This window comes from Pristis pectinata, chromosome 12 (assembly GCF_009764475.1).
Source record: "Pristis pectinata isolate sPriPec2 chromosome 12, sPriPec2.1.pri, whole genome shotgun sequence".
NCBI classification, from domain to species: domain Eukaryota; kingdom Metazoa; phylum Chordata; class Chondrichthyes; order Rhinopristiformes; family Pristidae; genus Pristis; species Pristis pectinata.
This window is the reverse complement of record NC_067416.1, coordinates 16,510,257-16,524,161: the sequence shown is the minus strand read 5'-3', so window position 1 is coordinate 16,524,161 and position 13,905 is coordinate 16,510,257. Positions and strand designations below refer to the sequence as shown.

The following is a 13,905-nucleotide window of genomic DNA, read 5'->3' as shown; positions in this document are numbered from 1 at the left end:
AAACAGAAAAGATGATTGACAGTGTTTTGGAAGTGAGTCCAACTATTGCTCAAGAGGAATCAAGATGTGATACGTTTGACAAGAGTCAAGCTGAAGTGACGTTTTTAAGTCCAAGGGTAGATATGATAGACCAACAAAACCTGGAGAATTTACACTCATCACAAGTTACACCAGCACGATGGCAAAGATCACAGATCACAAGAACTGGTCACTCAGTTTATAAAATATTGTAAATATGTTCCATCAGTTTATGCTTCCTTTCATTTAAAAAAAGAGAGAAGTAGTGTATTAGATATTGGTTGTGAACAATGATTGTTATTTCAAGGCTGTCACTCTGTGAAGAATATGATTAACTGCTCACTCAGTGTAACAATGCTTTATCGTAAGTTCCCGAGACACAGTTTGCTAAGCTCCTCATCTATATTAGTCAGGACAGTCTGAAGTGGACATTGTCAGAGATTAAGAACCCACCGAGGGAACAAATTCGAGTATATACCTTTCACACTCACTCTGAAACAGTAGCATATCTGACCTCAGATCCTGATAGCTGTCCGCTTTGATAACCCGAGGGCTGCTATAAATCTTTCAATGTTCCACAATAGCTGACAGTGCATCTATCTTTCTCCTTTCTCCCCGCCACTTCTTATCTGTTCCTCTTCTTTCACAACTTCAATGACTGATGATTGCAGCATTCCAAGGTGGATCTAACTTTATGTTTGGAGGCAATGATTGGTACAATATGCAGAATGTTCAGCATTTGCTAGCCTGCAAGGTAACTAGAACAGACCAGTCACAATTAATTATATCTATTCAACCTGACAGTATGAACTTATATAAACCATTGCACCTGATGAAATATAATTACTGCAAAATATATTTTATTTTCTTGCCTTACAGGAGATATCAGGGTCCATAAGCAAATATTTTATTAAAGGGATAGGTTTTAAGAAGTGCCATTAAAGCACAAATTAAGGAAGAACAGTGGAGAGGTTTAAGGAGGGAAGACAAACAGCAGAGGACTCTTTGCAATTGAAGGCACAGCACCAGGGCTGGAATGACTAACACTGAGTTGCTTAGAGGAGAGTGAATATTCAATTTTGGTGGGTGTAAGACCAGAGGAGGTCATAGAAATATGGAGAGTTGAGGCCATGGAGGCATTTGGAAGCAGTGCTGAGATCTGTGGAACAGAGGCAAGGCTCATCCAAGAGTCAATATGGGTCTGCAAGTACAGGTGTGAGGGGTAAAATTAGCCCTGGTGTAATTCAAGACATAGACAGCGGATTGAGATTGTTTCAGGTTTATGTGAGACTGGTGTAGACTGTTTTGGAATAACCAAGTCTAGCCTAGGCTGCATGTTTCAGCAGCAACTGACTTGTGGGGGACTAGCTGACACTAAAGACGTAGAAATCGACAGTCTTGGGGATGCCATCAATATGTGGCCAGAAGCTTATGCTGGTTTCTAATGTAATCTCACAGTCGCAAGCAGATTGGCTCAGCCTCAGACCTTTTTCAGGAAGAGGCTTGGTGTGGATGTCCAGAGGATATAACTTGCAATTGGTCTTCCCAACAGTTAGCTGAAAGAAGTTCTAATAATCCAATCCCATGTGACAGACAAGCAGTGTGACAATTCATAGGCAGTAGAATGATTATGAGAGGCGGTGGTGAAGTTGAGCTGGGTATCATCAGCTGTGGAAAATGAAGTTGTGTTTTCAGCTGAAGTCTCCAAGGAGCAGGATGTGGGGAAATAGGGAGAGGGCCAGGATAAATCCTTGGGAGCGTACCAAAGGTAAAGGTGGAAAAGAATCCACTACAGATGATTAAAGGATAAGAATGGAAGCAGGTGAGTAGAGGCCCATCTGCATGGATGGCAGGGAGAGGCACTGGAGGAAGAGCAGCCAGGTCAACAGAAGCAGCTGGTGACTGCTTCAAATTCACCTTTTGCAAATAAGCTTTTAGAAAATCTTCACCACAACATTTCCATTGAAATCATTCATGTTACCTGTCTTAACAATAAAGATTCTTCAAAATGATTTACTTTCAGAAATCCTGATGGTGATGAAAAACCTTGGTGTTATTTTAAGGACAAGCATGATAAATTAAGTTGGGATCATTGTGACATATCTCAATGCACTGCGGGTATGTATTATCTCTGTTAATTTAATTTCAAAACAATTAACCTGTTCCATTAATTATATGGTTCTGATGGGTGTTAGTATTATCTTACTGAATGAACAGAAACTTACTTGTATCAAAATAAATAATTAATGCTTAGCTTGTTAATTGCTGAAGATACAATGCTGTTTCAAATAGAAGTGGACAAAATCCTTTTAATATTCCCTTAAGTTGATCCCAAAAATTGGAGAATGAAGACAGTAACAGATCAGAGGATTTTCTTAAATCCCTTTCAATTTCACTCAAAGAGACTGCCAGGGCAGGACAAAGGAATTTATTTACTTCCTTTTTTTCAGCAATGAACAAGTGCCATCTGAAGGACTATCTGCCCTGCTATTCATTTATTTCAAGTCTCCCTATCAAACTGGTAACCTTCCTCTTGAGTGAAAATGTGCAAACAACCTGCCTATACAAAGGAAAGGACTGAGAATATACTAATGGAACAGTGTATCTATTTCTATTAACTATTACACTGTTCATGAAAGACATGATAAATGATAACCAATTTTAAATTCATGAACAGCAGCTTTCACACACATCTCAAGCAATATAAGCTACTATATAGTCACCAATTTTCTTTGAGAATGAAGTAGACGGCAAATCACATTTTCAGTTTCCCATTCCAGAATTGTTGTAGTGTCAGTGGGGAAGGTATTGTATCAAGTGAGCAATTGAAACAAATCTCTGAAAATGGAGAATCAAAGAACAGAATCACAGAATGGAAGAAGGTTGTTTGGTCAATTCCCAAGCCCTTTCCCTGTAGCCTTGCAACTTTTTTTCCCTCTCAAGTACCTATCCAATTTCCTTGAAAGCAATGATTGAATCTGCTTTTACTACCCTTTCAAGCAGTGAATTCCAGATCATGGGGCCAATCACTGTGAGAAATGTTTTTTTTCCTTATGCCATCTCCAGCTCTTCTGCTAATCACCTTAAATCTATGTCCTCACATTCCCTATGTGTGTATCAATGCAAACACTTACTCTTTCTTCAAAGTCTAGAACCTTTATGATTTAGAACACCCCTGCCATATCACATCTCAACTTTCTTTTGCTCCTTGAACAATTCCAAATTCTTCAATGTATCTACATAAATGCAACCCCTTGTCCCAGGGACCAGTCTACCAAATCTTTCTTGTACATGCATTTTGACTCAGTACTGTTTCTCCATCATAGCATCTGGACCACAATCCAATCGGGCAACAACCAAACCTGGACCACGATCTACTCCGCCTACATCTACCACTTCATCATTCCAATGTGGAATGCCAGAGGTTGGAAATGTCACATTCAGAATCTTTGGAGGAAGAAGAACAGTACCTGGAAAATATCCATGGCAGGTATCTCTACAGCTGAAGAACCGCATTGGGCTCTATAAACCAGGACATCTATGTGGTGGAACATTGATTAAACCTTGTTGGGTTCTCACTGCTGCGCACTGCATCGTTGCACAGTAGGTATTAACTTGTTAAAGATTGTCTTAAGTTATCTTCTTTCATATCAACATATTCCTACATTTTGTAAAATGTTTCTTATATGTTTAGTTTCTATTCCAGCTTCCTATATGACTTACAGACCCAAGGAAAGTACCATAGGTGCCAAATGTTTAAAATAAAAATGGAAAAGGCTGGAAACGGTGAGCAAATTAGGCAGCATCTGTGGGCAGATTTAATGTTACAATGGCTTATCACTGGGACTGTAAAAAACTTGGCAATAAATGTTAGGTTATTGGAAAAGAGGAAAGAGCAGGAGAGAACAGAAGTGAAGGACTGTGATTGGGTTGAAAGTAGGAAAGGTTAAAAGACAAAGGATGATAGATCGAGGCAATCTACTGTTATTTTGTCCAGATACTGGAATGAACACTTCGACTATAAAGACACTTTAACAAAGTCACTTCATTGCCCCACACAACTACTTTGAAGCCTCTGCATCAGCAATTTGCAGTCATTATAACATGTGTAAATTTATGTTGAATAAGATCTGTTTCAAACAATAATGGAGTTAAAACAAGATTAGCAATTCCACCCTGATATAGGGTCTGAACCTGAAACATTAACTGGTTCTCCTTCCACAGATACTGCCTGACCTGCTGTTTCCAAAATTTTCTGTTTTTATGTTAATTCCACCTTGCCAGACCCTACTGATCAACTAACTGGAGCCTAGAGTGCCAGGCAGAGAATCAAGGAATAACTGGGACAGGAGAATGGGAACAGGAAAAAAGGATAGAAAGAAAATTGACATCTGAAAAGCAAAAGAACAAACTAAGGAGAACATTCACTAGGAAAGAGACTCTGAAAAGTTGAAAGTGAAAAGCATACTAATCAAATAAATCATTCAACTCACACCAGACTTCAGCACTACCTCAATCCAGTTATTGGTACAAAGAAAGGAATGTTAGAAGACAAGTTAAGAGTTAATGTTCTCAGCAGAATTCAAGTGACGATGGTTAAAGAGAGGCTAATGAAAGTGGATGGAGGAACTGTACACTCACTAGAAACATACTTAATATGGCAGAAGATGGCTGTTGGAGACCAAGCATCACAGTCCTGCAACATTACTGAGGAACATCCTTGAATGAAGGACCTCAGTCTAACCAAGTCCAGTTTCTTCACCAACGACATTCTCTCCATAAAATAGTCAGCTGCTTGTTGTTGACTCCACTGCAATTGCCACTTCTCCAATATTCGAATGGCAGCCTAGCACAGCACTTGGATAATATCAAAACTTAAGCCAGGAGACAGCTTTTAACATTTATTCATTCAAGGAATGTGGGATTTGCTAGAAACTTTGGCATTCATCGTCAATCATTAATTGCCCCTAAAGTTAAGGAGGCAGTCGAGAGTGAACCACATGCATGGATTTGCAATCATATAACTTCCAGATTGAGTAAGGAAAGTTGATTTCCTTCCCCGGTGGTTTCATTTTTACTGTTATTGAGACTGGCTGTTAATTCCAGATTACTTAATTAATCGAATTTAACTTCTGTAGGATTTGAACTTCTGAATCTAGATCAATGGTCTAGAACTCTGGCTGCTAGTTCAATAACTTAACCACTACCCCACAGTACTCCATTCTATCATGATGGCCAAGTAGCACACTATTCAGTAGTAGAACACACTATTCACACCATTGGAAAGCTAGCCACTTCCACTCAACCTTAATGGGCACCAACTTCATTTAACCTCTATCATTTACACTTAAGGATCACGCTGGCAAAAGCTTAAATGCACCAGCCACATTAGTTACAAGAATAAGAGAGAAGCTGGACATTCAGTGTCAGATTCTACATCCTGAGCCCTAAAACCTAACCACCATATGTCAGGCTCAAGTGGGATGAAGTATTTTACCATCACCTTTATGAGTGCAGGTAAAGCATTGGAATGTTCAGCACCATACTGAATAAAAGCAGTTCGCTTGACTGGTGACCTTACACCAGCTCTAATGTCCCCTATTGCTGTCATGCTGCCAACGACAGACACCAGGCTGCTGCAACTTTCTTCAGGTCATAGTTTGATCTCAGGTAGAATGACCTGGAGACAAACATCTCCTCTCCTGATAAAGTCTAATGTTCCTACAGCAGGTCCCTTATTCAAATCAAGCCTAGGTCTACTTAGCTTCTGTGATCAGACAGAAGCAGAGACTTTGTGACTGCGTCCAATAGGATGTCATATTGTAAATGTAGTTTCTTAAACTTATATTATGAACTGCAGCAATTTACCAAAGCTAATTCAGCAACATCTCTGACATACTCTGGTCTCTTCCACCATGAAGGCTAAGACTAACATCGCCAGGAGAGCTCCATCAAACAAGAATTTCCTTCCAAGTGCCACACTTTCCAGATGTAGTCAGTTGCCACTCTTCCTTCGTCACTACTTGCTTTGGTATCCTGAAATACAAGAGCAGCAGGGTAGAATTGTCACAACGAGCGCCATAACTATTCAAGGACAAGGAACCATCAGCATCATCTCAGGGAATTCCTCCAAACATTCCTCCTTGTGGTGGAGGGGTCAGTAAGAAGACCACTGTTACCCACCATCAGCTAGAATTCCAAGGTCCAGTCTAAACCTAAATTAGACATTCTAATTCATGGCAGTCACATGAAACTTTTGGAAAGAATTTAAGCTATCAGGTTAATTCATACTTTGTGTTGGGAGTATGCCCTCAATACTGTTTTAATACTGTTTGTTTCTGATGCTGATTATTAATCCATTTTTGTTAGAAACACTCGTTATTTTTTTCAAACTAATATACAGGGCACAGCCAAAAGATTTCCGCTTACAGCTTGGTAAACAAGATCTTCAAAAAGAGGAAACACATCAACAGAACTTTGATGTCGAAAATGTTATTGTCCATGATAATTATCAAGAAACCTCTGTGGGATTATATAATGATATTGGTAAGCAGGCTGAGGTACTTTACAATTAAGTTTCTAATTTCTTCTCCTTGTAAACCTTTTGAAATAGTAGTAACATCTAATCGAAATTAACATTTGCATTCCAGCTTTGGTGAAGATTAAACCTGTCAATGGTCACTGTGCCAAGGAAACTAAATACATAAAAACTGCATGTTTGCCAGAGAGTGATTTTCAGGCAGGCACTGAGTGCCACATTTCAGGATGGGGACAGACAGAAACAGGTGCGTGATTCTTTTTGTTGTTTTTCAGTACATTTAGAAAAGTATTCAGAATTGATATTGGCAGAATTTAATATCATTTTCCATTTATTGTTAATTGTACAGAGGCATCGTCCAATCAGTTGTTGCACACAAAGGTGAGAGTGATAGCTGATCAGCGCTGTAAGGACCCTGAGTCATATGGAAGTGCTATCAATCACACCATGTTTTGTGCAGGAAGTCTAGATGGAAGTGTGGATTCATGTCAGGTTTGTAATAACTACTTTTTGGTTTGTGAAACTTGCTTCCACTATTGAATGATTTCTCACTTAGATCAAATTCGATGCAACAAGTTAAACGCAGAGCTAAAGAAGTGGTGTAAGAGCTTCATGGGACACTGTGATCAGTTTCAAAACTGATTTACAGTAACAACATTTAAAAGGTACTTGGACAGGCACATGGATAGGAAAGGTTTAGAGGGATATGGGCCAAACGTGGGCAAATTGGTATTGGTATTGGTTTATTATCGTCACTTGTACCGACGTACAGTAAAAAACTTGTCTTGCATACCGTTCTTACAGATCAATTCATTACACAATGCAGATACATTGAGTTAGTACAGAGTGCATTGAGGTAATACAAAATGGGACCAACTTAGATGGGAATCTTGGTCAGCACAGACCAGTTGGGCCGAAAGGCCTGTTTCCATGCTGTATGACTCCAGAACTAAAACTGACAGATGGATTGCACCTTAGCAGAGCTGTGGGGTCAACATCCTCACAGAGAAGTTAATTAATACCGTGGGCTAATTTGGTTTAAATTGGCAGGTAGAGTGAAATAAAAAAAGGGGAAAAATGGATTGGAAAAGGTGAATAACAGTTTAGATTAAAAAGTAATCCAGAGGGTCAGCAAGAGAAGAGAGGTCATAATATTGGGTTTAGAAAAGTTGTGAGAAAGGGAAAGGAACAGTCTGAAATGTGGCTGAGTATGGTGGAAGAGTTTGATGAGCTGTATACATGTTGGTACATAACATAATAACAATACCAGAGACTTGGTTCAAAAAAGATTAGAAAGACATTTTAAGATATAAATATTTACCTGGAGGAACAATAATTGCAAAGCGTTGATAGGAGATTTGGTCCAGTGGAATGAAATAAAAGAAAGGTTATTGGGCAATGAGAGGCCTTCAAAGATAAGATAAGATATCTTTATCAGTCACACGTAGATCGAAACACACAGTAAAATGCATCTTTTGCGTAAAGTGTTCTGGGGGCAGCCCGCAAGTGTCGACATGCTTCCAGCGCCAACATAGCATGCCCACGACTTCCTAACCTGTACATGTTTGGAATATGGGAGGAAACTGGAGCACCCGGAAGAAACCCACACAGACACGGGGAGAATGTACAAACTCCTTACAGACAGTGGCCGGAATTGAACCTGGATCGCTGGCGCTGTAATAGTGCTACGCTAACTGCTACACTACCGTGAAATGGTTAGTGCACAGCAGTGAGGTATTATCATGGGAAGAAAAGGGCGTAACAGTGCATTTTCATTCATTGAGGCCAATTACACTAAACAAAAGTGGCAGCATTGTAGTCTGGATCCAAAATTAATTCCATTAACTTCAATGAAACTGGATTTTGGAAGTTCAGCTCACAGTCACTGAAGTATAACATTTTTAGCTGATTAATGATGAATTACTAGGCAATAGGATTTATTGGAGGCAGAAGAAAAGCAAAAGGTACCATATACAGTATATTCACGGTTTCAGTCTTCACTACCAGACAGTTTTAGCAATTTTACAGTAATTTAAACAGTACTGACAGGGGATAAGAAATAGCATTCAAAATAAAAAATGCTCCTAGTCCAAGATTAATAAAGGAGAGGTGAAAATTGAAGAGGTTGCAAGCACAATCTTCCAAGAGGGCAAATAAAATGGACAAATTAAAAGCCTGAACCAAAATTAAGGAACAACCAACATCATTAAGAAAAGTTTGGGTGAGGCAATTGCTACGCAAAGGTGGCAATGTTGCATGCAAATTTGAAACTTAATTTATGGCGAGTTTTTAACAACAATAATCTGAAACAAAAGTAATTAACATTTGGAGAAGTCTTTGTCAATAGCTAAAAGTCAGCATATATTGTCATACAATGAAGTAACAGAGAAGGTTGATGATAATAAAACAATATATATATGAGCTGGAAAATGTGTTTGATAAACTATCACCTGAAAGACATGTTAGCAAAATTAAAGTCTGTAAACTTAAAGGGACACTGGCAGCATAAACTCAGAGACTGAAAGTAGAGAATAATAGTGAAATGTTATGTTCCCACCTATGCAAAATATGTAGTAGTACTCCCTGAGAGACATAATGACCATACAAAGAGGGCATAAGTACCATGGTGCTTTTCTGTCATCTATCAATCAATGAACCAGACAGAAGTAAGCAGCTTACAACATTTAAATTTTCAAATTGCACAGAACTCCAAAATCTAATGAACATTTTTCCTCACCATCAAAGGCTTAAATTAAAGTCATTACTAATACATTATAAAACTGTACATCTGCTTTTTCACATTCAGGGTGACTCTGGAGGACCACTGACTTGTTTGAAAAATGGACGCTACCAAGTCTATGGAATAGTGAGCTGGGGAGATCGTTGTGGAGTGAAGAATAAACCTGGTGTATATGCTCGTGTCACTGCATTCCTTAACTGGATTAAAGCACGAGCTACCTAAGTGTGTTAACACGGGATTATTGTGGAACATAAAAAGAAGTTTGACACTGGTACTTAAATATACATTATTTCTGGAGAAACTGCATTAAGGACATTAAAATATGTCATTACCACAATGACAATAAGATCACTTATACCATCTTGATATCAGTTCTAATTTTGATTAGCATTAATTATGCATTCCTGTAATATTGTTCATCATTATGGAGAAGTATAACTGTAATCCTTTTTTTGTGATTGCATTTATAAAATGCCTTTGATTTTGACCTATAGTATAATTTTGATCTGCAACACTCGCAAAGCTTGTCATGTTATTTCATATTTTAATAAACAAATCAGAACTACAGACTTTCTTACATACAATAATGTCTTTGTAATTTGTTTATGCAACAACGTACAATATGGGTATATACAAATGACAAAATGCAATTATTGGGTTTTGTAAATCCTCAAATAAGTTCTTTCAGCCTTGTATCAAATATAAACTTAGCAGAGTTAGTTAACAATTATTGTTTTCATAGATGGCTGTTCATGAATCAGATACCAAATGCTTCTAGAATTATTGGTTCTTGGATCAAAATTTAGTTTTTAGTTCGGTTAGCCTGAAACTATATCTTCATTATCTTTCCATAAGTTATCACACATTCTGTAATGCACAGGTTAACACATTTTGTAGGGGCACTATTTAAAAAAAACATTCATAAAATCTAGAGATTTAAATTAAATAGCCCTTAAAAATGGGCACTGTGAATATAGTGTAATATTTATTAACCCATGCCTCATGAGTGAAAAGCAGGCAGGGTGTCAATTTTATATGGCATGTTCATTACCACCATTCTTCACCCTGTTCATTGCTGCATGCTTTAGCAGGAATCCAAATGCTGTGAGTGGTCAGCAGTATGTGAAACTAGCTTGCACAAGAAGGAGTGGATTGTGGCTGCTAGAGATGTTGTAGAGAGCATTCCCAGGAGTACAGCTCCAAACTCATAGATACAATGCATGAAGATGTTGAATGATCTTACATGAGTGAACAAGGTCAGTGAATGCATCTTCAAAAAGTATATATCACTAATTAGGCAACTAACTTCATCTATTAGTCAATACACCACCCATCTATTACTAGTAACAATCTCTATCAATCTGACTTCGTACCTGTTATTCATATGGTTTACCTCACCCATGCACACTGAGCACTTGACCAGATCTCCCAATTTGCACATACTGGCCACAATACCTAAATGAATTACATTGCAATCTTAAATCATTTCTAGCTCTCACTCAGCAAAATATAACACACAAACAGAAGCAGCAGGAACTAACTGAAGAAGAGACACACCCACATGTTGTAGCACTCATTGTTAATGGGAAAAGCCATGGTCATTGAGAGGACTGAAGATGAGGGTGCCCACAAACTCTTCTCATTCAAGTTCTCCCTCATTCCACAAACTCTTCTGACTGAACAGGGTGGCAGGTTGGTACAGTAGGTTGTGCTGCTGCTGCGCAGCTCCAAAGGCTTGGGTTCAATCCAGGCCTTGGATGTTGTTCTGCGTAGAGTTGGCACATTCACACCAGGACCACAAATGTTTGCTCTGCAAACTCCAGTTTGCTCACTCATCCCAAAACCATGCTGGTAGTGTAATTGGCTACTGTAAATTACCCCTTAGTGTAGGTGGGTGGCAGGAGAATGAGGGTGGAGCTGATAAGTGTGTGAGGGAGAATGGATTACAGGGAAATAAGTAGTGGAAGGGGGATTGATGGGGTTTATATGAGAGCTGACACTGACTTGATGGGCTAATTGGTCTCTTCCTATGCTATAAGGAAATATGTAAAGGTAGTGAAGGCATAATCATGCACTTTCAACTCTTCTCTCTCCCCTCACTACAATCCCACCTTTAATCCCCTTCCTATCAGATCAGACACGTAGCGATGAAACATGTCTAAGCAATGCAGAAAGGCCAAGGGGTTGGTGAACTGAAGACAAGTTCAATCTTACAGTAGCAACCTCCAAGCTCATATTTACACTGTGTGTAATTTATAAATCAGCACAGAGGAGGGATCTACATATGTTGAGGGACTGGGCAGGGGAAAACTACAGCCAGACCAGGAGAAAAGGTGTCAGGTTGCTGGAGGATGAGTTACACACTAGATCTGCTGCAGAAAATTCAGATGAAGACTTTGATTGGTCCACTACAGGAAAGGGCTAATGGACGTGCATTCCCAAATTTCTTACAGACTGGAATGTTTGCAAAAAAGACAGCATTCAGTTTAGAACATGGAGACGTTTAGCACTAACTTGCCAAGGGATCTTGTGCTGATCTCGCAACTCATCCTTTTCGACACAGGACAGTTAGCTGAATCCAACTTAGTGGAATCAACCACAATGTCACATCTTATGACCTCTGTTGCAGCACAAGCAGCATCCACCCAGCATCTGTATGTCTAGTGAACCACAGACTGCTGCCATTCAAATCTCTGCTTGCTGACATGAAAGCTCAGACTAATGCCTTTGTGGTTCTAGATACCAGATGATTGGGGCTTTCAGCCTCTCACTGCACTCCTGCAGTCTGTTCCTCAATGAATCTGCTCCTGGAAAGCACTCCACTGGTTTCCAGCACAACATCATTCTTCCCTCTTCTAGTCCTCTTGTCCTCTTACGTATGACCTCTCGAGTTCAACACTATGGTCAAGCTTAACTAGACCACTTATATCTTGGAGCAACAGATTTGCATACACAGCTATAGGCTATCTAAATAGTACTTCAATGCCAGCCAGAGCACCCTATAGAATTAGGAAACTTCCAACAAATATGGAAAAGCATCCAAAAGGAAGAAGTAAAAAGAAGCTGGAAACACTCAGCAGGTCAGAGGTCATCTATGGGGAGAAAAACTGAATTAACGCTCAGTCCATTGACCTTCCGCCAGAACATTTAGTTAGCCTGAGATGTTACCATTGTTTCTCTCTCTGCTGATGCTGTCTGACTTGGTGAGTATTTCCAGCATTTTCTGTTTTATTTCATATTTCAGCTTTTGACACAACCAGCAGAAATAATCAGCAGGAGGAGCTCCAAAATGACAGCGCAGGCATCAAATTAACATTACATGCTGATTGCCATCATGATTTGACTATTCTTCATGTTGTTGTCCGACTTCAACTGCATGCATACTGAACCCTTAACAAGGATCGGCATGATTTAAGAGGCCTCTTCTGCACCAAGAAGATAGCTGCTATGATGTATAATATTGTCAGTTTAAAACATTAGAAGCTTTGAAGAATGCCATGTTCGTAGGTTATTTAATTTGTAGTCCAATAGTTTAACTAGGAATGCCTCTGACCAGGAACCCTTCCATTTCGATTCAATCTCCTGTGTATCTCTCTCCCAAATTTCATTTCCATTGAATCAGGCCAAAACTGATAAAGCCAAGAAGGCAGCCCTTAAATGGCAAATATCTTCTTTTTAACATTGCTGGCCAGTTATTGTGTTTGTTACTGCTGGCAACCAGGAAGGAAGATGAGCAGATTGCCTTATTTTTAGTTGATGTCAATAGACTGAGGAACAGGATCATTCCATAAAGGGTGAACAATTCACTCTATCAACTTAGCCACTGAAGTGCTGAAGAAGTAAATCTATCCCTCAGCAAGAGCTTTATGGGCAATCCCATGAACAAAAGGTGTAATGGAATTCCAGAGCTTTTGGTTCAATTCTTTTCAAATGATTGAGGGATACTTTACAAGTGTTATCATAGCTCCTAGAAAAAAGACACAGATTGTTGAACTAAGCTTTGACTCAGTGACTAACTTGTAAATAGGATAGAAATATGCCAGTCAGCATTGATCCAATGTCATTGTAAACTCTCACTAACGTTTTCAATTAATTAGATAAAAGAAGAAAATGTACTTATTTGTGGTGATTTATCCTAAGAGTTTCAGTTGCAAAAACACTGTTGTGTCTGAAGAGATGCACAAGATGTCAATTTTACCATTTTCTCAGCTTCTTGACAGTACAGTTTGCATCAATTACATCAAAATGAAGGAAAGCAACATAATTCATTTGGTTCAATGTAAGCAAATCATTTTCTCAGAAATATATACACTTCCACTAAGGCAGACTACCTGCTCATTATCACCATGTTGTTTATAGGAGCTGACCTGTTTGTGGGAATTGGTTGCCATGTTCCCCACATTTCAACAGTGACTAGACTTCAAAGTATCGTAAAAGACTTTGTGACATCCTGGCATCATGAAAGATGCTATATAAATGCAAGTCTTTCTTTCTAGTTTCTTTTATAGATTATTGTTACTGTGAAGACCAGATAGCCTTCATCTTGCTTGTTGTTACTTCAGGAAAGATTTAAAGCAAATACACTGAGCCACAGTTGGTTATACCATCA

General features: G+C 38.9%; 1 protein-coding gene across 6 annotated transcripts in view; it reads left to right on the top strand.

Annotated features, from left to right (window-relative positions):
* Positions 1-9,877, top strand: part of habp2 (hyaluronan binding protein 2) — a 41,054-nt gene extending 31,177 nt beyond the window's left edge. For all 6 annotated transcript variants that reach the window (XM_052027927.1, XM_052027926.1, XM_052027925.1 and 3 more), the window contains 6 exons: positions 2,042-2,136; positions 3,345-3,621; positions 6,422-6,564; positions 6,669-6,803; positions 6,906-7,048; positions 9,363-9,877. In XM_052027927.1, coding sequence (XP_051883887.1) covers positions 2,042-2,136; positions 3,345-3,621; positions 6,422-6,564; positions 6,669-6,803; positions 6,906-7,048; positions 9,363-9,518 — 949 coding nt within the window. In that variant the 3' untranslated portion in view covers positions 9,519-9,877. The remainder of the gene's footprint in view (positions 1-2,041; positions 2,137-3,344; positions 3,622-6,421; positions 6,565-6,668; positions 6,804-6,905; positions 7,049-9,362) is intronic.
* Positions 9,878-13,905: the final 4,028 nt, after the last annotated feature.